General features: G+C 37.9%; 8 protein-coding genes and 1 long non-coding RNA gene across 11 annotated transcripts; 6 read left to right on the plus strand and 3 right to left on the minus strand.

The window, feature by feature from the left end:
* The first annotated feature begins 134 nt into the window (after positions 1–134).
* LOC110848449 (ubiquitin carboxyl-terminal hydrolase isozyme L3) lies at positions 135–2257 on the plus strand. The gene is made up of 9 exons (XM_022095673.2): positions 135–319; positions 410–491; positions 562–645; positions 736–847; positions 928–961; positions 1284–1344; positions 1416–1553; positions 1626–1706; positions 1789–2257. Exons 1-9 carry the CDS (start codon positions 300–302, stop codon positions 1879–1881), a joined length of 705 nt encoding a protein of 234 aa, XP_021951365.1. The 5' UTR covers positions 135–299; the 3' UTR covers positions 1882–2257.
* On the minus strand, positions 2128–3331 carry LOC110849186 (glutamic acid-rich protein). Of its 2 annotated transcripts, XM_035851085.1 has the most exons (4): positions 3178–3331; positions 2919–3111; positions 2758–2853; positions 2128–2680 (listed from the first exon to the last, which is right to left on the minus strand). In XM_035851085.1, exons 1-4 carry the CDS (start codon positions 3290–3292, stop codon positions 2296–2298), a joined length of 789 nt encoding a protein of 262 aa, XP_035706978.1. In that variant the 5' UTR covers positions 3293–3331; the 3' UTR covers positions 2128–2295. The 2 variants fall into 2 exon arrangements, with proteins under 2 accessions (XP_035706978.1, XP_021952253.2); XM_022096561.2 differs by having other exon boundaries at positions 2919–3331.
* A 4857-nt stretch (positions 3332–8188) lies between these two features.
* LOC110849293 (polycystin-2) lies at positions 8189–11267 on the plus strand. Its single transcript, XM_022096696.2, has 5 exons — positions 8189–9187; positions 9563–10523; positions 10612–10731; positions 10800–10891; positions 10958–11267. The coding sequence occupies exons 1-2, from the start codon at positions 8801–8803 to the stop codon at positions 10235–10237; spliced, it is 1062 nt and encodes a 353-aa protein (XP_021952388.2). The 5' UTR covers positions 8189–8800; the 3' UTR covers positions 10238–10523; positions 10612–10731; positions 10800–10891; positions 10958–11267.
* A 965-nt stretch (positions 11268–12232) lies between these two features.
* On the plus strand, positions 12233–13813 carry LOC110849187 (tetratricopeptide repeat protein 30A). Its single transcript, XM_035851419.1, has 9 exons — positions 12233–12281; positions 12351–12380; positions 12457–12624; positions 12702–12752; positions 12824–12978; positions 13082–13144; positions 13226–13345; positions 13421–13497; positions 13591–13813. The coding sequence occupies exons 1-9, from the start codon at positions 12233–12235 to the stop codon at positions 13811–13813; spliced, it is 936 nt and encodes a 311-aa protein (XP_035707312.1).
* LOC118435491 lies at positions 13814–16061 on the minus strand. Its single transcript, XM_035851648.1, has 9 exons — positions 15922–16061; positions 15764–15853; positions 15538–15688; positions 15357–15448; positions 15260–15294; positions 15169–15188; positions 15021–15101; positions 14879–14955; positions 13814–14813 (listed from the first exon to the last, which is right to left on the minus strand). Exons 1-9 carry the CDS (start codon positions 16006–16008, stop codon positions 14721–14723), a joined length of 726 nt encoding a protein of 241 aa, XP_035707541.1. The 5' UTR covers positions 16009–16061; the 3' UTR covers positions 13814–14720.
* Positions 14028–16066, plus strand: LOC118435492. Of its 2 annotated transcripts, none has more exons than XR_004834802.1 (6): positions 14028–14158; positions 14227–14339; positions 14406–14590; positions 14691–15696; positions 15757–15828; positions 15936–16066. It is a non-coding gene; the product is annotated as an uncharacterized LOC118435492 (long non-coding RNA). The 2 variants fall into 2 exon arrangements; XR_004834801.1 differs by having other exon boundaries at positions 15770–15828; positions 15936–16065.
* A 309-nt stretch (positions 16067–16375) lies between these two features.
* Positions 16376–18716, minus strand: LOC118435470. The gene is made up of 4 exons (XM_035851586.1): positions 18313–18716; positions 18036–18178; positions 17678–17971; positions 16376–17596 (listed from the first exon to the last, which is right to left on the minus strand). Coding segments are annotated over exons 1-4 (1410 nt in total). The 5' UTR covers positions 18315–18716; the 3' UTR covers positions 16376–16625.
* A 923-nt stretch (positions 18717–19639) lies between these two features.
* On the plus strand, positions 19640–21113 carry LOC110849282. Its single transcript, XM_022096683.2, has 2 exons — positions 19640–20356; positions 20631–21113. Exons 1-2 carry the CDS (start codon positions 20069–20071, stop codon positions 21054–21056), a joined length of 714 nt encoding a protein of 237 aa, XP_021952375.1. The 5' UTR covers positions 19640–20068; the 3' UTR covers positions 21057–21113.
* Positions 21114–21478: 365 nt separating this feature from the next.
* On the plus strand, positions 21479–23264 carry LOC110849188 (sodium-dependent glucose transporter 1). The gene is made up of 5 exons (XM_022096564.2): positions 21479–21577; positions 21635–21761; positions 21839–22029; positions 22090–22516; positions 22593–23264. The coding sequence occupies exons 1-5, from the start codon at positions 21479–21481 to the stop codon at positions 23147–23149; spliced, it is 1401 nt and encodes a 466-aa protein (XP_021952256.1). The 3' UTR covers positions 23150–23264.
* The last annotated feature ends 227 nt before the right edge of the window (positions 23265–23491 follow it).

Consider the following 23491-nt stretch of genomic DNA (forward strand, 5'->3'; position numbering starts at 1 on the left):
CATATTATTTTTTTAGACTTATCAGATTATTTTTCCATAAACTCATGGTTTGCATAAAATAAGTCGAGCCAAACTGCATGGAAACACAGAGTGCAAATAGAAAGAAATGCGAGAAGAAGGCGAGACGTCTGCCAGGCGCGTTTTTGGATTCCGGCGTTGTTGAAGATTCCAGAAGTTTTTCGCCTATTTCCTCGCTCTGTGTGATCAAAATCTGTGTGTCAATATTGTCGTAATTCCACCATATCATCAGGAGGGTCAGAATTACTTGTTGAGTGAGTATACCTGAAGTTAAGAGTAAAATGGGATCTGGAGAAATTCGGTGAGTAACGTTTTCTATCAAAACAAGAAAACTTAATAATGTGCATATTTTTATGATCGAGTTTTGACATATTGACATTTTCTACTTCAGTTGGGTACCACTGGAGTCCAATCCAGAGGTCATGACCAAGTACTCTCGGTCGTTGGGGGCATCGGTGGGTCAGTGGGTCGATGTACGTAAAGTGTAATGCGGAATGCGGTACTGAATGTCTATGCAATACTTTAATTAATACATTGTTTTAGGTTTTCGCATTGGACGAGGACTCACTCGCAGCCGTTCCGCAGCCAGTTAAAGCTGTCATTCTCCTCTTCCCTATTTCCGAAGGGGTAAGGAAATGTAGCTGCAATTAAATGAATCTGATAAATGAGTGATACTTCTGTGATGCATGTAAAAATGTATAATTTGCTCGTTTATAGTATGACCAGTACTGCAAGGAACAGGATGAAGCACTCAAACTCAAGGGACAAGAGGTTCCACAGGATTTGTTTTACATGAAACAGTTTATTCACAATGCTTGTGGTACGGTCGGTAAGTAAAAACAACCTACGTTTTTGTTAGATTTGTTGGCTGAGATCGAGGTGTACCATATGACCTTTTTCTAATTGTAGGAATGATTCATTCATTGGGGAACAATTTTGAAGAGTAAGTTATTTACTTAAATTCTCAAATGTTCATGACTTAAGTCTATAGTCCAGTACCACCCTGATGACTAAATTGTGAGTCGTACTTCCGTGCGACGCACTCTACTTTTAGGACATCTTCTTTGTATCTGGGATATCAATTATGTCTAGTTTCCATTTGTGGTTGATACATCCCTGGAGGTAGAACTGTTGTGTCAATCGTAGGGAACTGGCAAACAGAAAACACTTTTTCTGCTTAATAGTCGTAGTTTTTCATTCTTCGTTGACAAGAATCTGTCGCTCAAGAACTAATTATATATTATTATTTTTGTTGTATTTTCCAGTCTGAAGCTGGACAGTGAGAGCATTCTGAAAAAGTTTTTGGAAAATACAAAAGATATGGATGTAAGTGTAATATTAAAGTGTAATGTGGTGCTGAATGTTGATACGATAATTTGATAAATATATTGTTTTAGGCGCATGCTAGAGGTTTGGAGCTGGAAAAGTTTAATCAAATCGCGACTGTCCACGAGGAAATTGCTAGCGAAGGTCAAACCGCTGCACCTAGTCGAGACGACACTTTGGTTACCCATTTTGTTGCATTTGTCCACAAGGTAATTACTGAGAAATAAAATTGTAAATGGTTAATTTAATCGAATTTAATTCAATCGAAAATTATGAATTAGGATGGACACTTGTACGAGTTGGATGGACGACGAGAATTTCCAATTAATCATGGTGCAACTACTGCTGAGGACCTTTTGAAGGTAATTTTAATAATTCGTACATACTACAAATTATAGTATGTGTAATTAGTTCACGTATAATGGGGTATTTAATTTTTGAAAGGACGCTGCTGCCGTGTGCAAGTCGAGGATAGAGCGAGATCCGACAGAATATCGTTTTACCATCGTTGCCCTCACCACCGGCGATGTCGAATAATGTAACAAGACCACTCAACTTGAGAACTTTAAGCCTGCATTCAAACAAAAAAAAAACATTCGTCTGAATAATTATAAATTTATAATATAATCTAAATTGGTATATCTGTGTAATTTACTTAATAATCTTATTAGTCTTATCTCTATCAATCCCGGTGCGTTGTTCAATGTCTTATAAAAAAGCAATCATTAGTACCCTAAATTAAATTATTTACATTATGAAATCAAAACAGAATTTTGCACATGCATAAATAAGTACGTATGGAAAGAAATATATGTATATCTTTTACATTGGTTTTCCAATTCTGATTTTTAATATACTTCTAAATCTAAATTAGTTTCATTTTGTACGGTGTTCCGAATAAATATAAGAAGGTTAATTTTTTTGTAAGATCAATGGTCATAATTCATCCCCTCACTCTGTATCGTCATCTTCATCGGAACCTGAATCTTCGCTGTCACCAATTTCCGAATCATTTTCAGAATCATCACCCGAGTCTTGGCTATCAGTACCAGTGCCACCTTGTCTTTCCAAATCGTCTTCATCACTGGACGAATCTTCCGAGTCTTGGTCGGTATCATCGAAATTGTCGTTTTCTGCATCGTCCTCAGTCTGATCAGACGCCTCATCTTCATCCTCTTCTTCTTCTTCGGTTTCTGCTTTGTCTTCTTCAACGTCGCGCATTTCTACGTCTTCGGGATCCGGATCAGGAAATCCACCTCCTGCCAAATCTTGTGCTTGATTTTCACTTGTTGAGTCATCTGCACTCCGTTTGCGTGGGTTTGCATTTATTCTCCCACTAAACAAGATTGACCGAAGTGAGTACATAAATTGTTAAATATTGGAAATTTAATAAATTATACTTCCAATCAATACCTTGAATTTTGTTTCAGCTTTGTATTCAGCTCGAGCTCTGCTTCCAGTTCCTTGTCCAGGTCTTCGATTTTCTTGGACAAAGCGTTGCAGTCATCACTATATTTCACAACGTGCGTATGTAAATCCATAAGCCAGAAATATTTAGTTTAAAATTGTCTTACACAAGTGTGTTGTGAAGTGCGACGTTCTGAAGGCACTCTGGGTGCTGACATGTCACAACTTGCTGCTGGCATGTCTCATCGCCTTCCTTGGTGTCCGTGGTCAAATTGGCGTGGAGTGCTGGGAGCCCAAGCAAATTTGGCGTGGTGGCTGCTGGAGTTGGCATTACTGGAACACTTTCTTCAGCTTCAAACTCTGGATAACATGGATAAGAGCTGTAGCGATGAATCCCCTTTTGGCAAGATTGACAGTGAATTTTACCCTTGACTGTTTTTAGGCAGTGTTGGTGGACAACATGTCCGCATGAGGTGACCGACATGACTGTATTCGTCGGCTCGTTCAAAGGTAGATTGCAGATGGAACAGCACAGCACCATTTTGGATGATATGAAGATGAAGGTGACGATACTGAGGTTGAAGCCGTTCAGAAGAAAAAATTATTATGGTTGCAAATCTTTGCGAATCTTTGCGAACCTATAGAAAATATTTTCACAGTCTACAATTTTGTCGCCAAGGAATTTTTTTAGCAGGGCGTTCTAAAAATGCGTCCCACATTGAGTGACGCTATCTATGGGTACGGTACAACAATCCAGTCATCACTTTGACATATCTATCTGTTAAAAAAATTGCTGCAGTTAATTTGATGCCAAAATGACCCTCAAATCATTTACATGCTTTCTTATCGTCTCCTTTACTATTCCGCATGTTTTGACGCAACTAGTCAACTTTCCCGTTAAGTTAACAAACGATTTTTGTTAAAATCTGATGTTATCTATGCATAATAATTATTAATTGTCGCAGGTCCCAATGTGTGCTGCTAGATTGCCAGACAATTATTCTGTGGATCACCTGCAAGGTGCATCTTCATGCTTGTATAACATTTCAATTAATTTGGCTGCTGTATTTCTTCCTGGAATTGACATGAAAGCTGTAGCACAGTAAAATATTTCATAATTGTGCGCAAACTTGTACATTTAAAGGCTTTGGTTACACAAATTTAATTGTGCAGAATGGCTGGTGGCTCAGCAGCAGAAATTCTTGACAGAGCTTTTAAAGAAGGCGAAAAAAATCTTAATCAGCAATTCTTTGGACCAAAATCGGAACGATTAGCGACCGAATTTGATGACGATGACACAATTGAACGCAACCATTTTATCGACGTCCATTTTCCGGATGACGGGTTTGACCCAAACGATTTGATTAGTGCGTTCTCAAATACGAGTGATATCGTTAAAGATGTAAGGAATGAATTGCAACTCATTTAAATAAATTTAATGTGCTATTACTATTTATTTTCTATATATATTTTGCCAGTACGCCAAAATTTCTGGTCAGTCTTACCGTGCATTGGAAAACATTTTGGACGCCGTGGGAGAAGCTGATGACGAATTTTTTGCCAGAACTGAATTGCATTTTAATGGAACGACGCTCATATCAGAGTCGTTGAATTCTTCGGACGCCACGCTAAAAACAAACTTTTCGATAAGGGCCCAACAAATCTTGAATTCCACTTTATATCCAAACGGCAGTAAGAACATGGATGTTGAACTGTTAATTTCAAGCGATCTAGAAGACGTTTTGAGCTCTATTGGAGTTTCTAAATTACAAATGCAAATGAGCGAAACTCTAGACAATCCATTTTTTGATGATACATCCGCCATTATCAGAACCCCCATTCTTTCCGTCATAATGAAAGACTACACTCCGGGAAGGGAACATTTGCCCATTAATTTGGAAGGGGTGGAAAAACCGTTCGAGTTTTGGATGCCGTTGGAACACGTTACCGGTCAGGATGACCCAGGGACGCTACGAGTACAGCGGAACTTGCTCTTAGCCAACTTGACGGATCAGGACATTCAACCATTTCATTTAATCCTTCCGCACAATGCGTTAGTTTTTGTGGAAATTGTGGATCCTAAAGTCGGAGCTGAATATACAGTGAGCACATTACTTGAAATTAAGCAATTGCATGATGATACAAATATTTGTCGTGTGGAATGTAGGTCCTATATCTCAAGGACTACTGGCCGACAAGGAGTGATTTTTGTGGAAATTATTCAACCACCGTTTTAAATAGTTCATCAGTCCCGGCTAGCATGAAGTTTATTACGGAGAAATCAAAGTATTTACATATTTACAAATGTACAAATGTACCAAAAATATATTTTAATGACTCAAATTCTGCCTCTTTGCAGTTTTAGCCAGTCTTCGCTAATCGGTGAGCAAAATCTAGACTATTATGTTGCAATTTACATGAATTATCCAGCAGCGCCGCAGTCATCGCCGGTAGATTTCAGGGTGCGATTTACAAGATTAAGTTGTTTATTTCGAGACGAGGATTCCGAATTCTGGTCGGAAAAGGGATGCGTTGTTGGGGAAGACTCGACCCTAGAAAGGCTTCATTGTTACTGCAATCACGCCAGCATTTTTGCCGGAACGCAGTTCACCATTCCAAATGATCTCGAAACAATCAGCGTGTTTGACTTCAGATCGCAAGATTTTCATGATAATCCAATAATAATGAGTACGGTGTGTGTCCTACTCGGAATATATATCATTGCTATGATCATCTGCTACCTTTTGGACCGACGGGATGGAAAGAAAGTGGTCGGAATTACGATAATGACTGATTTGGGGGGTGATCCTCATCACCATTATTATTTAATCACGGTTATCACAGGTAACCATATTATTATATTAAACATTTAGCAAACATTAGCTAATTGTGCACTTAATTTTGTATGGCAGGAAACCGATTGGGTGCTGGAACCACGGCCAGCGTATGTCTTCAATTGTACGGGACCCAGGGTCGCAGTCAAGTGTACGTCCTGAGAGAGCCTTCGACCCCTGTTCTAAATCGAGGAGGAATTGACAGTTTTTTAGTCTCCTCTGAAACACATCTTGGTGACATTGAAAGAATTAGAATCTGGCATGATAATTCTGGCAATTCCCCAAATTGGTAGGTCTACTTATTACAAAAATAAAGTTTTATACACAAATAAACGTACTACAAATAAGTTCATTTTGTGGGTTAATTTACATACGCAGGTATTGCAGAAAAGTGATTGTAAAATATGTGAAATCTGACGTCGAATGGTTATTTTTTGTTGAAAATTGGCTTCGCATAACTGGAAAGCAATCAACCATAATTTACGAACAAAATTTAGCAACGCCAAAAGAGTTTGCGAGTTTTAGACGAAGATTTTTCAAAAACTTTGTCGACCACTTGGACAAGTCACACCTTTGGCTGAGTGTTATTCGACATCCAACTGCAAGTAGATTTACAAGGTGTCAACGGCTGAGCTGCGCATTTGCAATTTTGACCCTGTACTTGCTTTCTAATATTATCATGTACGGAATTGAAGTTCAAGACCCTGGTAAACTTGATTAACTTAACAAAATTGCGGGCATTGTCTAAACTGATAAGGTCTCGACTACATTTCAGATGACCCATATGGACTCCAATCCTATGTGATCGCAGCGCAAATGTCCTTACTCGAAGTGCCTTTTGGATGCTGTATCATTTACATGTTTTGGTATGTTGTATTTTTACCCATCACTAATCATTACACCTGAAAGATAATGTTTCTATCAGGCTAATTCGACAACGTCACATCCCAACCCTAATAATTTGGCGGAAACACCCCCAACTCATCCAGTCACGACCGAGGGGATCAGTTTTTATTCCAAAGTCGACGCAAAGATCCACAAGAGCAAGTCTAAAGCCTAGAAATACCATTATCGTGGACGAGTCCTCTGGAGACGCGTATAATAATGACAACGACAACAACGACGCTGGTACAGAGGCCTCTGAAACCTTTTCAATTCCGTCGACAAATGTTGAAGATTTTGAAGGCTGGGTTGCCGCATATCATGGAGATGATCGTGGACAGTACATTCGATCCATGAGGGACCACGACGACGCAATGATTCAATCAGATGACCAGGTCGGTTGGGGTCGGATGGGTCTTGTTCACGCCATCCGGTCCAAACATCCCCACAGCTTCGTATATTCTGGAGACAACGACGTTCCCGACGTAGAAAATCTGATGAATGAAGAAATAAAACGTCACTTGCTACGACCTTCTACCGGGGACGGAAGTGGTGGTGATGGTCAAAATAATACTAAGCGCTTCAAAATCATGGAGCAACAAGTTTTTGACCGTGGGGACGGCTTCCTGGATCCTGATTTTGACAGTGACGATGTCGAAATTGCGTTTGAAACGTGTGAAATGAAACCACAAAGGACAGCATTTTTCAAACTGCCGTGGTGGTTCATCTTCATAGCTTGGACGATATGTTTGGCATCAATTTGTATCTTTTTATACTTTACTCTCCTCTACGGTCTGCATTACGGATATCTTCGAAGTTTGGACTGGCTGTTGAGAGTGGCGTTATCTTTCTTGATAAGCGTGTTCATCGTTCAACCGATAAATATTTTAATTTGTGCCTTCATTTTCACCGTTGCCTGTACGCCAAAAAATTGGTCGATCGTGGATGAGGAAAGGTTTCAAATCCTGTCAACGGACAGGGACACCTTCGGAAAGAGGAAACCGATCATGATGAAAGTTTTCGAGGCAGAGCGGAAACATCCACCACTTTCGGATGCTACGATTTTTGTGAGGGGAAATTATTTTCTTTGTGCAAATTAGTTGCAGATATGTAAATACTTGCATAAATTCTAGGAAATCAAAATCGCTGCTCGCAGGTGGAATCGTGTAAAAAATGCGATGGGGGAACTACTATTTTACGTCTTTCTGTTGATACCACTCTTAATTTTCGTTTACGCTGGCCGAAGCCCTGATGACCTTATGCTTGTTCGGAATATGAGATGTCTTTTGGAAACAAATCGAGCAACTGCAGATATCAACTCACCAGAAGAGTATGCATTTCTTCCTACTTATTCAAACCAGTTTTCATGTCACGATGTGTTTTCTCACTGTTTAATTATTGCTTTTATGTATGTAGACTTTACAAATACTTGAAAACCGTTGTTGCTCCAGCATTATATCCGGCAAAACTGTACAACGGTAAGAATAATGTCGTGACGCGATACGGAGTCGTAGAAATAGACGATCATATAAATTATTTAATCGGTGTGCCAAGAATTAGACAAGTCCGAGCACCGAAAGGTACACACACTTAATGTATACATAATAAATGATACGCTAAAATAAGAATTGATAAGTCTGGTTTATTTTCCTCTAGAAAAATGCCACGTTCCAACCTCCGTGAAAGACAATTTCAAAAACTGTTATTTCTACTATGACATTTCAACCCAAGAGAAGGGAACATACTATGAATTTTGGTTACCAGTGAAAAACTTGACCCATCGAAAACTCCACATTTCTAACGACATTTGGAAATTTCGTGGCAATGAGACTGACCACGCCTTCATTAGGTCTCGGGACATTAGAGGCCACAAAGGAATTTATGACGGCGGCGGTTATGTAGCCGAGCTGGGAAGAACTTATCGACAAACTAAATCAGTCCTGAAATACATGAAACGCACGAATTGGATTGACCAACAAACTCGCAGCGTCTTTGTGGAATTTACAATTTACAATCCAAACATGAATCGATTTTTAAATGTTGTGATTTTCATCGAGCGTGGCCCATCTCATTCATTCGAGACAAGTTTCCAGGTACATAAATAAAACTACCAGCTTTTGAAAATTGTTGTGATTTCACTCAACTTTGGCTTCCAGATAACCCCAGTATTCTTAACGATAGATGACGACCTCGAAGGTCTGTCCTGGGTGAAGGTTTCATTCTTCAGCCTGATCATTGCTGCCGTCCTGCTCGTCCTCAATCTCATTTGGATCATTTGCTTCTCGAGTGAACTCCGTTTATGCCAGCAGTACTGGTTTTGGCTGAATATCGTCATGATTGTGGGCATTGTGACGTCCTTGTCCGTCTCCGTCAAAAAGTACTACGTGATGGAAAACATTACGGAAACCATCCAACTGATGAAAGTCAACGAGTATGTGAACCTGCAAGAAATCGCGTACTGGGACGGAGTTCAAAGTGCAGCCTTCAGCATTACTCAGTGCATTTGCTTCCTCAAGATATGGCGATTGTTGGTATTTTTGGAGGGGGGATTTCTCGTGACCTCGCTCACAGTCAGATTAGCGTCTCATATGATTTTCGCCTTCTCCTTTGTCGTACTCATTGTGCTCGTGGGGTTTACGTGTGCTGGGTACATATTCTTCGGAGGCTCAATGGCGCAGTTTAGCACGCTTGGAAATACTTTCTTGACCTTGATAGGACAGGTAATTTATTTATGAAGTGTTAAAATTAGTGTGACATTAATTTCTCATCACCAAAACTTCTCATGATCGTCATAGTCAACAAATTTTTAATCATTTCTCGCATCTGGGAATTTATTTTAAAATCCTGAACGGCAAATTTTAGGTCTTTAAGCCAGTTTCGTTGAGTTCTAATTTTATTAAAATTACTTATTTTATTACTTAAAAAACTTGAGATCTATTTTAAAAATGTTAAAATCTTGGGTGTGGATTTTTTAATTGGCAACGACCCATTCTACAAATTCGTCGTAAATAAATTTCCAGAGCCGAGAAATGGTTAAAAATATGTTTATTTTGGCGATAAATCATCGACACAAATAGTTTTTTTTTAATTTCTAGTCCTTGCACGTAACAATATTCGACGAGCTGTACCTCACCAATCGAATCATTGGACCAATCTATGGATCTGTATATGGTTTCGTTTCCAACATTCTCTTCCTAAACTTGCTAATTGCCATTCTAAATCAGTCCATGATTGAGGCAAAAATGTTGGCCAACGAAAAATTTAGAAACTGGGGAATCGCGGAAAGCATTGTTCACCACATTTTTCGCCGTCACGGACATCAACCTGCTACTTCTGCCCTCGTAGAACTTCAACCCGACCGACTCGAAGGGTTAAAGAAATCCACCGCAGAACTCTTCAGAGCTGCTCTACGATCTGAAGATGCTCAAAAAATGAAGAAGATAAAGCTCTACGCTAAATATCTTCTGGAAGGAACGGATTATTATTTACTGCGACGCCAGCCTGCAAACTACTATCAGGAATTTTTAAAAGAACGAAAAATGGACGAAATGCGCCTGCAGACAGCAGAATTTCTCAAGGCAAGGATGGGCACGGAGATGAGCGTTGAGGAAATGAGAAAATACAACGATATTAACAAGACCATTGTCTCGTTGAGAATCTTCAAGCTGGAAAAAGCTGTTAATGAATTGCAGCGTAAATTGAAGAGGTATCGAAATGACGAAGTCGTGTTTCAGTGTAGGTCTGAAAATGGTGTAATTACTTTTGTGTGAATATATTCGTAGTCTCAATTTGTAAGGAATTTTAATGAGGAACTATTAGCACCTTTTACTACTTAAAACGAATGAGAATCGCATTATGGAAAGAAGTAAATATTTTCTACATGAAATCTCCAGCATACACCCACAAGTTTTTTTAGACAGTGTGTCAGTTGACCATTTTATAGCAAACATATTGCAAGTTGGCTTTCCATAATTATTTTCAAAATGAAGTGCACCAGGACCTGCGGTTTATCGTTTAACGCGTTTACTGGAGTTGTGGGACTTTTGGAAATCATTCGTAAATAAACATTACCCCAGAAAAATTAGTTTTTCATTCTCAATTAAATATGTTTTATTATTTTATTACGAATAATAAATAATCTTAGTGTCTGGATTAATTGCTGCTTTATCCGTATACACATGGATTAAGGAAGGAAGACCTGTAAGGTTTATTTATGAAGCAGGGAAATCGGACAACTACGTGGTTCGAAATACTGCACTAGAAAGTAAATTGAAAATCTGAAAACATTTCACAAACTTATTTTTTTCAAAATTATAATATTTCTATTCATAGGCTGCGTCTTTGTTTGGTGTCTGGCCATTGTACTTTTGGTGTGCATTTGGAGGATAATTTCGGCAGTACTCTTATTCCTGTGTGTCAAACGGGTTAGTTGTTGCAGTCTCATTTTTAAATGGCAAAAGTACATTTAAAATATTTAACTCTTTGCATAGGATTCTGCTCCACTTGGTCAATATTGGCTACTATATAAACTTTTGGCCTTAATAATGTCGCTTTTTGTTGCAATCTCGTCATTTAATGCGCCGGGGATCAAGATTGTGGCCATTCTTTCATTTGTCGTGGACCTTGTCACCAGTTACTTCATGTTCATTTTGCACCCGGAGATTGGAAGGATGCAACGAGCCCTGATCATCAAAGAGTGATAAATTGAAAGACATATATTAAACAATGCGATAAAATCTTATCATTTAAAATATTATCGTTTAGTGGTTAAATAAAATCGACAATGGACAACATATTTAATTGAACATAATTTGGCTTTATTGGTTGTTAAGACTTTATGAAAATATGTCTGCACTTTACAAAATTTGGAAATTCCAATGCCAGAAAAATAGAATCGATCAATCCCTTCAGTTCACAGTTCTTGCATAATTGTTTAAAATTAAACAAATTAAAGATGGAGATTCCCAGAGGAGAAATTACAAAGACTGTGTACTCACTGGTAATGAAATCATACATATTTGTTATGTAATTCTAACACACGAATTTATTTGTCCACCTTCAACATATGTACTAGATCAAAACAGAAAAGTTTTCCGAAGCGATCGAAATATTAGAGCAACTTTTGGACTTGCAACCTTCCGTAAGTTATTAAATATTAAATTGACTGGGACCATTGTAATTCAAGCGACGAACTTTTTCACTTATTCAAATAGAGTCGAGCTGCCCTGTCGTTGTTGGGATATTGCAATTTTCAGCTTCAAAATTTCGAGAATGCCATCATTGTTTATGAACGCTTAAACAGCTTGTTCCCAGATATTCCACAATACCAATATTATTTGGCTCAAGCTCTGTACAACATTTCGAATTATGAGGAAGCACTTAACATTGTTTCCTGTCTGAGTGGTGACGTTGATGCTGCGTTACAAGAAAAGGTGTGAAACCAAATTGGTGTCGCTAATTCTACAAAGTTATGAAAACATGCTAAAAAACTTGATCACATTTTAGGTTATCAAACTCCAAGCTTCTATCCAATACTGTTGCGATGAAAGGAGTGATGCAAAGGCTTTTGTACAAAAATTTAATAAGATCGACCCCGATAAAGAAGTCTCACTTGGATGTTTAGAGTACAAAGTAATCGTTTTTATGATTAATTAAAATGCTCATGTTTGGTTTGTTTGGCTGCTAAAAATGATTTTTAATTTGATTAGGATGGAAATTATTCTGAAGCAAGTCGACATTTTGAAAATGCTTCAAAAATTATAGGAATGGAACCCTTGCTTTGGTACAATCGAGCTGTGGCCTGTTATCAACGAGGTAATTTCGGTTTTTGAAATTTAATCCAATAGTGAAATACAAAATTTTATTCTCAATATTGACTTACAGGAGACTTACCCACCGCTGCACATTATATTGGTTGACATACATAATATTGACATATATATTACACAAATTGAACCATTTTAAAATTTAATGGTAATGTTTTTCTCAGGTGAAGTCATTGAATATGGAGCCGTAAATTTTCCAGAACTAAAAATGGGCCATAAAACTGAAGACTCGAAATCTGTCCAGAGCGTCGGAAATTCTAGAATGTTGCACAGATCTGCATTGATTGAAACTCTGAATTTAAAAGCCGTTGTGGAGTACGATTTACAAAAGTGTATGCGTAAATTTTTGCTAGAAATGTTGCAGATCTAATGTCATAAATAATTATTGTTTAAACTGCTAACCTTATAGTGAAAGCGGCAAGAGATACGCTGAAAGACCTTCCACCCCGTTTAGACGAAGGTGACCATTACACATAACAAGTAGTTAAACACATTTGGGACCAGGGATTAAAATTGATTGTGCGTTTTCAGAGTTGGATCCGATTACTTTGCATAACCAAGCAATTCTCAACGTTCAACTGGATTACATCGAAAGTTTAAGAAAATTACGATTTTTATTGGAACAGTCTTCGTTCCCACCAGAAACATTTGTCAATTTGTTGATTCTCTACTGGCGTTATGAACAGGTACATAATAGTTAACTAATTTATGGCAATGCTTAATTTAGGGCAAGGGTGCCAAGTACTTAAATATGTATGTACTAATTTCGATTTGACTAAAAATTCACAGATTGACCTAATTGCGGATATAATGGCTGCATATGGAGAGTACAAAATGAAATATATGAACCATGCAAGTTGTTTATAATAATTTCCCGATCAAATGCAAAAATGTGTATGTACATTTAGAGCTTGACGTTTATTTCTTTCGTAGAATATGCGACGATTGTTCGAGTCCCTCATTAAACAAGAAGTTGCTCCAAATGAGGCATCCGAGGAAATGGCAGAACATTGCGTTGAAGTGGGCAAGACTTTGCTGGACATGGTTAAAAGGGTATACAAATTTAGTATTTATTCCAATGTTGAAAATGCCAGGATAGTTTAATTACATATTTATTTATTCATGCAGGTTGCAAGTGTTAAAGTGTACGGAAACGAAGATGAAATACGGACAGTTTGCAATGAATTTGACGACTTGATCGATGGGTAATATGCATAAATAAACAATCAAGGACAATAAACTTTAGGAATATTTGGGATTTTCCAACTAAAAGCAAGATTTTATCATCTTTTTTTCAGAACATACATGCCCATGTTACTAACCCTGGGAAAATTCTACTGGGAAAAGGACGATTTGAAAAAGGTCGAGGAAATTTTGAAACTTGGAGCAGAATTTCTAAACGACCGAGACCCCTGGCTCGTAAACTGTGCTCATGTCGTATACCGCCGTGGAAAAGACTTTAAAGAAGCTGCAGGATTGTATGAGCTCGTCGTAAGAAAATATCAGCTAGAGGTTGATTAATAGTTTTGCAGTTTTTATTTAAAAATTGTCCACCTTTACACATATTTATATACATTTTTGGATATATTTGCAGTTACTTCAAATTAGTGCCGCCCCTCTTGCAAATTTAGCAGTTTGTTACGTGCTCATGGGTCGAAATGAGGAAGCAGAAAAGTTGATTCAAAAAATTCAAGAGCAGGAAATCTTGCTTGTCGAGAGTCACAAAGGGATGAAAGTCTTCCACTCTTCGATCATGAGTCTCGTGATTGGGACTCTTTACTGCACAAAGTACAATTATCAATTCGGAATTGATAGAATGTTTCAAGCTTTGCTGGATTATGACACAAAGTTGGGACCGGATACATGGTAAGCATTTGCATTGATTCTTTGTTCTAATTAGAATTTAGCATTGAATAATGTTCCCTTAATTTTAGGTTCCACGTGAAAACTTGCATCTTATCACTGATCGATAGGCTTGTAAAATTTGATATCTCAGTGTCGAAAGAAACTATTCAGGAAACATTGGTACTCCTGCAGGAATGCGAAGGTATAAGAATACTGCGTGATTTTGTAATTAGATTATAACATTGATATCTATTTGACTTATTACTAGAGCACGGACTTCATGTCACGACCGTGATTGAAGAAACTAGTGCAAATCCACAAATGGCGGAGGATTACAATTTTCCAATTAATTACGGAACTAAAACGGTCGCTTATGAATCCAGATATTTGCAGTATTTACTGCGACAAGTGACAGAAGTTTACATGTGATTGAGTGTTATATCATTGAATATCGTAAGTGCTTATCTTAAACTAGCTTAAGTGCAATGGTTTATAATATCATGATTAATACATATCGTATGCAATGTTTCCCTCGTTTACATATTTTACCCAGGTTGGTAAAGAATTATGTCCCCAGACCCATTTAGTACCCTGAACCTTCGCCCGGCTGTCGGCTCATAGTATCCGTTCCCATCATCATGCCCCGATCTCTCCAGTACTTGACGATCCAGCGTCGCTATATTTACAAGATTTTAAAAACATGCTTAGATCTCAAGTTTTTGACATCAATTAATTATGTACCTTGTAGTGAGCAATGATCACGAAACCTGAATACGTCCAAGCGACGTTGTAGACAATAACGCATGCAATTGGTCCAACTGTAGGAACAATTAATTATAATCGGTCCCACAGGAAGTATATACATAAATTATTCAGGTAATACCATCCCAAGTAACTGTGAGAGGTCTGTACGTCAGCAGGACGAATATTGCAATGATCATGACGAAAGCCATTATCCACATCACTGGGCATATTCATAATAGTAATTTATAAGATAATAGTTCATCGTAATTTTATAAGCATTTTAAAACCTGAGCAAAGAAATGTCGTCCTGTGGGAAATTATTATGAATATAAATTAACTTAATACTTATAATTATTACAATAATAATTGCAATCATACATAACTATCCAAGGCATGTACATGTAGGGGTGCACCTACAGGAAATACATAAGTTTTGGTAATTAAAATTTTAAATAAGTCGAGTGCATATTTTTACGGTTTTCTTGATCAGGGCATAGACCACCATCATCCCAGTTACGAAGTACACCGCTTCGGCAACAATGACGGCTTTTGCAAATGGCTTCCACACTTTAGAAATTGAGCATATTTTATTTTATAACTTCTCTGATGGATATTATCTTATCGTGATTGGTGTTCAGATATATATGTATACGTACGAGGCCATAATCTCTGGATAAGCTCTGGGTTCTCCCGCATGTAATAGTAGTCAAAGTCGTTTTTAAACCGATTCTGCCACCAAATGTCCGTCTCGTCAGGTCTTTCAATCAGGAACATGAACAGGACGCCAATCGTGGACAGAGCTGCGGACTTTTCAAGTAGAAAAATATTTTTATTTCTACATATCTACAAGCTTTCTTCTAAAAGTAAATGCATAGCTCTTACATTCAGAAAGAGGATGATGACCCATGCCCCCTCACGAAGGGTACAAGCTCTCAAAAATTGGTCAGGTAACTCCAACTTTTCTCTGTATTTCTGCTCAAATTTTTTCTCATTACATAATTTATTACGAATCTTATGTAAGAAATGACTAAAAATCATACCGCTTTTAATCTAGGAAATGAGAATCCTTGCAACGGGATGTTACTGTCTTGGCGTTGCAGCTCAGAAATCATTTTATTTTGATCCATGTTTTCAGGGGGTGGTTAAAATTTTTTAAAGGTGCTGAAGTAGTGTCAAGTTTCTAATGAACATGAAATAAAACTGACATACAAAATATATAATTTACATATTTTCGATCAAAGGTACAGCCGATCGATGCCATAAATTACAAAAATTCTAATTATGCATAGTGTGCTGGGGATGTCGTGACACGCAATAAAAGGTTCTTACTTATTCAATACATACACGCCATGAGAGGAAATACTGATAAGCATGCAGTTTGTATTAAATACATCATCAATAAATTTAGTGTTATTTACCAAGGTCGGTTATCGATCCATATTCGAATATTTAGTTATCGAGCCAGTCTTTCTTACAACGAAATATTTTCCAATAACACATTTTATTCGCAAGAGCTCATAAACATTTATAAATTTAAGACATACATTTTCAGATAAAATATACATAAATATTCATCTGTAAATATGTACATATACATTTTCAACGAGATCTTGAAGCCATTATGCAACATGCATTTGACCCAAAAATATTACAAGCGTATTATTTCTTTATAAAAATACTTATGTAATTAGGACTATTCATAATAATGCTCTCGATAACTAAAGCTTGCACGATATTAAGAACGTTAATCTTGCACATTGATAACCTCCAGATTATCGTCGACTTTTCCTTTCGGTGACCTCTCCATAACAATTTGTCCAATTCGCTTCACCTTCTGTTTTTCAGGCTTTATTTTCATGTTTGCAAATTGATCTAGCAAATTGCTTTCACTTTTCGATTCAACATTTTTGACCTTGTTGGACACATCTTGAAGGACGGTGAAAGTTTTCTTGGGCTGTGGCTTGGGAACGTTGTTCTCTTTCTCGTCCGCGGAGGAGGAACTTGACTTGTCCGAATTGTCGGTCGTTTGTGGAGAGAAGTTGACCCTGTTTTGTTTCGGTTTGATTTTATTTGGCTGATTTTCCACTTGTTTCTTCTCCAATTGCTTGTTACTTTCTTCTTCCAGGGCTAAAGTGACCTTTTCTTGGGGTCTCTTTTCCAATCCCACCTTCTCCACTGGACCACCGATTTCGCCCTTGTAGCACCTCAACCCTGCCGCCCGAATTGAACTCCCATCTGAACGCTGCTTCTTTACAAACTCAGTTTTGTAGCGACTCACGCTATCAAACTTGGCATTAGGGTCGAAGATAAGGTCCGATTGTCGTTGGTCCCACGGGTACAAGATTCCCTTTGGCGGTTTTGGTGGGAGTGGTTTAAAGATGAGCGACTCCTTCGCCATTTCTTGCCAGGGCCACGCCTTCCTTCGAGCAAGTGTCGTGGTCGCTACTCGCGTTGCAGGGTCTTCAAAAAAAGGGGTAGTGGTGCGCCTCTGATCCCATTTATACGTGCGACGCGAAGTCACTTTTTCTTCGGGTTGATTGAAAATTAGAGATTTCAGGGCACGTTCAGCCCACGGCCATTTTCGAACGGGAACGTTGAATGTTGTGCTTGTCGTGCTGGGAGTGGTTTGGTCGTTGGCGAAGAGAAATACGCCGGAGGATTGGGCACGACGCTGCCACGGCCAACGATGCTGGGGTTGAAGTCCACCCCGACGCCCTGAATAGATAAGTTTATGAGTCAGTCATCCCTACTTAAAATTTGTATAATCAAAGTTTAAAATTATTTGTATGTATAAACCTGCTCCTCCATTTGGTCGACCAGCAGGGGCCGGATTATTATTGGTGTCAGTAGATCTCAGCGAATTGACAAATATTTCCGATCGTGCGGCTCGTTCTTGCCAGGGCCATTGGCGACCAAGGGGTGGAACAATTCGTCGACCACCACCGGGAGTGGGGTTCGCAGACGATGATGGAAGAATATCCGATCGGTTCCTCGTTCCCCAGGTTGGAATGGGATTTCTCAGCTTTGGTCGCAGTCTCATGGGGGAGAAGGCAAAGCTTTTGGCGTATTCAGATCTACTCGGCTTTCCATCTGTACAATTGAGAGGTGAATAATATTGCAATCTTAATTAATTAATTAATAATTAGTAAATTACCAGAGTTTGAAGAAACTTTCGTGGCAGGTCTTCTATTCGGTGGCTGCTCAGACTTCGCAGATGATCCTGCAGTGCTAGAGGTGGCTGGACGAGGCATGATTTTTAAGTTGTGCTTGCAAATCCAAAATTTGTGTCGAACTTCCCTAAAAAGTTGGAAATTTATTAGTGCTGAGGTTGTCTTTTATTTTTATTTCTAAATGGATTTCTGAATATTTGAGACTCGAAAATCTGTTGTCAAAGACACTATTCAATTAGTATTTTGATGAAAATAACTCACATTTTCAAGGAATTTGCAGAGGAACCTATAGGTCGACATGAGGAACGGATTATAAAATGAGCAGATTTAAGCGTGTGGTTTATTTACTATCAAAGATCACGAGCACATAAAAGATATTGAGCAAAATGTAAAATCACAGTTTTAATCGAAAACCAAGCAAATAATTGCTGGTTGTCTTGCTTGATTCAAGACCATCTTGACTATCATAACACGACAGCACATGGGGAATGTTTTTTAGCAAAAAGTGAATCTCATATCCATCGCATATCATTGCAAACTGCTATATCTTGCTATAGCCCTACATAAGTGGCAAAAAACCTTGCAGATGTTGAAAATGTTGATAGTTCATACAATGCATAAAGGTTTGTTGGTTTGGTTGGGTGGTTTTCTCACGTCGCGTACATATCGTGATTCCAAGAGGACTTCTTGGGTTTCATTGTTGGCTGCATGATTGCGTAAAAGTTTGAGTAGAAAAACTTTGCTATGTTTGCAATCAAAACGTGTCTCATGTCTCAAAACTGGAGGAGGTTGGCCTTTCAGGATCTGTTTGTAATGCCATGAATTCACTTTATGCATGTATATGTACATAGACGAGACTTTAAAGAACCAAATAACTACTTATCATTAGAAGAGGAATACAAGGAGACTATTTTTTGTCGTATTATTTATTTTAAAGTGTACAATTTTTAAGAGCCATTTTTATTGTTAAATAAATCTAGCCGGAATTTGTTTAATGAGGGGTATACATAATTTGTAAAATATGATTCATCATTTTTACTTAATTGCATACTTTGTTAATTTCAAATTATGTAACAAAGTCACGTCCCTGATATATTAATATCCATCGATTCGTTCCCCTTAGCAGAAAATGTAGGACTATATGGATTGGTTTTGGCTGAATCATAAATTCACGCGAAACAAAACAAAACGTCAATTTCCGGTGAGGTGACATGACCCACTTTCATTCATATACTTACTTACCTGTCTAGTTTCCCATCTATTTCCAGCATGCCAAAACAAAAACAGACATCAAACAAAGGAATACCGACCGACGTGGGTATAAGAGAAATTAGGTATTCATTAAATAATTCATTTAACTAAAGCGTCGTGGATTTTACTGTCCGACTTATGCATACCACTCATTTCTACGTACGCTATATGTAGCTCAGATATTCAGGTAATAATGGAGAATGCGTGTTGTTTCCACCTCCATCACGGTTAAAGAAGGCACAGAGCAATTAAGTCTGTACTTCTTCCGGCAGAAAGGGTAAAAACACCATGATGACTATTTTTCGACGTTAAATACAGTGAGTGACTATGGCTTGGATATTGAATACGTACGTATTTGGTCTCAAACAAAGGTGGTAATATTGTTTTTCCTCCATGAATTGGTGTCAATCCTTGTCTTCGTGTCGCATTATTACTAATTCACACCATTAAAGATTAGATTAAAGCAGAAGCACACTTTGACGAAAAGTGAGTCAAATCAGACATTGACTCCTTCCTTCGTGCTCATCATCCATATTCGACGAGTGCATTAGTAATCGCGTTTCTTTGCCATGATGAGGCAATTTCCTTTCTGTTTAAACAAAGTGCATGGCATAATGTAGCACTATATTTATGAATTTGAAATAAAGTGGACTTTTCTGGAGCGAGTTGCATACGTTTTTTTTCTTACTTGTTGTTCTTCCGCGATGATGGAAGGTCTTATCAAATTTCTCTGTGGGTTAATATTCTCCAAGTAAAAAAAATAGCGATGCAAATAACGATACTATTTCGGGTCGTCGCAGTTGCCGTATTTCTGCACACTTTTACGGCGAGTGAAATTTTGGTGACCGGAATTTTAAACCGACAGAGTGGAAGTTGTGCACAGGATGATGATTGCAGCTCACGGGAAACATTTTTGTACTGCATAAATCGACAGTGTCAATGTCTTCAAGGTGGGTCGTCCTACGTTCACGGGGTTTTGCTCCAGTTTAACATGGAATGGGACCCTTATCAAACGAAATGTGTCAGCAAGCCGGGTTCTCCTTGTACATTTAAGGTGAAATAATTTATTGCAAGATTACAGATCGTTGCTGTTCGTGCAAAAGTTGTTGAGAAACTAATCGGAAACAGGAGTTGTCGGATCAATTTTTGGGAAACATGAGACTTCATAACTATAACATGGTGTCAAATTTTCCCCTCATTTTCATCTGACAACTTATCGGTTTTGAAGGCGACAACTTCTGTTTCCGATTCGTTTCTCAACCGACAACTTTTGCACGAACAGTGACGATATGAATAGAAATTCATAATTTAGACATCCTGTTTTTCAGAATCGATGGTACTCTTCGTCAGAAACGGCCAAGTTGGATTGTGTCCCTGATTCAACCTGCATTCCGCATGCTTCTTCCTCCTCTGCAAATGCGAAGCAGTATCCGCAACATGACTACCATCAACAGCAGAGCAGATTCCAACAACCAGAAAATTCTATGACCCCTGCAGATTTCGGTGTTTGTTGGCAAAATCGACAAGGAAGCGTTGATTCAAATGTGGATAAAACCCCATTTTATCCGATTTTGACTCCGAATCAGCAACCTCAATATCATCAACCTGGTCGACACGAGTTTGTGGGGCATGGAAATGGATATCCCATAAGTCCGACAAAAGTGGATAATTCTGCAACGAAATATAGTAGCAGGAATGGATTATTTGTATTTTGCATAATTCTGGCAGGTTTATGGGTTGCTTTTAAAAAATAGATTATGGAGAAAAAAATTTGATATTTATTTAATTGGGATAAAACTGTTACACTTAATACTTATGTACATATATAGTTTTAAATAAAAATATGGTAATGAAATATTCAAGGTTTCAATAATTTGTTTTAAAAATAATAAAACGGTATGAAAGAAAAATTTACATGGAATTTACATATGCATACTTAATCAAAATTGACATCAAGTTCCAATCAATGCCGATGAAGTTTTGCCAGAATGAACATCTCGCACCTCTTGACTCAAGTACTCGGTATCATTTAATTGATAATCATTTTACAAATCATTATATTTAGCATGTCCGATATTCGTGTCCTATAAAATTATATAACTTTTTAAATTAATTTAGTCCAGTCTGATTTCGCCGCACATGAAGAAACTCACATTCATTTAACCTCTTGTACAAAATGACGTCAAAATTGAAAAATGATCCTCAACCTCCACCACACCCAAAAAAGCTCAAATATCTCACAACTATCTCCATCATGTTAGGAAACATAACTTTCGTAAGACTACATTTATTTTCAAAATCTTATCACTTCCAAATACTCCTCTCAATGCAGGGCTGCGCCTTCAACTTTTATTCTCCTGCCCTGGAAGATATCAGAATTAAGTATGAAACCGATGTCGACGATATTTCTACAGTTTTTACAATAATGTTGGTGTGCTATTGTGCTGGAGCGTTATCTTGTGAGTTTAGAGATATACATAATTGCAAAAAATGCCAAACTAATTTTGAAAATGTATGTATTTATTTCAAATTGCAGCCATGATAATTTATAAGTATATAAACCGACAACTGGGCGTCATAATTTGCCTTGGTGGAATGGCTGCCGGGTTATTTCTAACGCCCCATTGTCCTTCAAAAACCTTATTTTTTGTGGTTGGTGGAATGCTCGGATATTTTGTTGGCTCGTACGATGCAACACAAGTAGTTTGGATGATTGAAATTTGGCAGGTACATAAATTCCAGTCTGATTTTCAACCCTTTTCAAAACATAACTTTTGCTTCCGTTAGGAAAAATCTGGTCCATTCATTCAAGGCCAACATTTCTGCTACGCGTTGGGAACCAATATTCCACCCTTACTTTTAGGACCATTCTTAAGGGGCGATGTCGATGAGGACGATGAAGATGTGACCACGACGCCCATGTCTCAATCCGAATCTAAAATGTATATTCCCTTTTCAATCGGTGGAAGCCTGAGTGCTGCTGCATGTTGCATACAAGTGTTTCTCTTTATATTTTATCGCTATTATAAACCCCCACTGTATAATAATAATAATAACAATAACGATACTTATGATGATCAAAATAACAACAATGAATCTACAAATCCAACTGAACCTGAAGAAACTTTCAAAAAATCTAAAACGTCTAAAACAATCCTGGATGTCGTAACTTCGCAAAAGTTTAAGTTGGTTCTGGTCATGGGGGCGTTCGCTGGTAATTTATTCTAAAATCTTTACTAAAAATAATGAATAGTTAACTTTCCAACCTTCAAAACATAATATTTCTGCAGGTGCGTATCAAGGGATGGAGATGTGTACTTTACAATTCATCCCGACTTTTGGTCAGTATTCTGCCATCGACTTATCAGAATCTTCCGCCGCTTCGGTTCTCACCGGTTTGACAGCAGCATTCGCAGTGGGACGATTTTTTGGAATTTTTATCATTTTAAAAGTCCATCCCATCGTAATGTTGATGGTCAGTCTGGTCATCGTCTTTATTGGAAATACGATCCTGTTTTTCTGGGCTGGTGAAAGTGTGACCATGTTTTGGGTGGCTTGTTGCGTTGTGGGGCTAGGCTTTAGCACGATTTACGCCAGTTTCAGCGCGTTTATGGAGAAGCACATCATTTTTACGGATTTTGTGGGAGGTTGGATGATTGTCTGCGGGTCCTCTCTGGCAGCGATATATCCGATAATTGTTGGAGCTAGTATTGAAGATGATACCGTAATTTTGAGCTGGGTTAATTATGTCAGTATTGGAATTTGTGCAAGCTCGTTAGGAATTGGGTGGTGGTTGGTCAGTGGCAATAATAATGTTAAAGAAAGGACGCAAAAGCAGAGAGTTTAGTTTTGTGATAATTTTATTGTTACGTTTGTTGTTACATAAATGTAGGAAAAAATGTTATTTTTATACTTCCTTATGTGATTGATTACTATATCAGTAAAATATTTTGTAAAACCTGTCAGTGTTGATTTAGCCCGAGTCAGGGTCAGGCTTCGAAAATTTTCTAAATTGCCAAATAGTGAATCATAATGGTAAAGAATGTTGGCATAATACAGAGCAAATGTTGCATGCAAAATTTCAGCTTTTTGACACCTTCATACCGAATCACAGATTTTTTCCAAATTTCAAGTCGATAAAATAAGTTATTTAAATAAGAGTTATCGCAAGGCGGACATGATGGTTCCT

Source organism: Folsomia candida, unplaced genomic scaffold (genome assembly GCF_002217175.1).
Source record: "Folsomia candida strain VU population unplaced genomic scaffold, ASM221717v1 Fcan01_Sc004, whole genome shotgun sequence".
Classification (NCBI taxonomy): domain Eukaryota; kingdom Metazoa; phylum Arthropoda; class Collembola; order Entomobryomorpha; family Isotomidae; genus Folsomia; species Folsomia candida.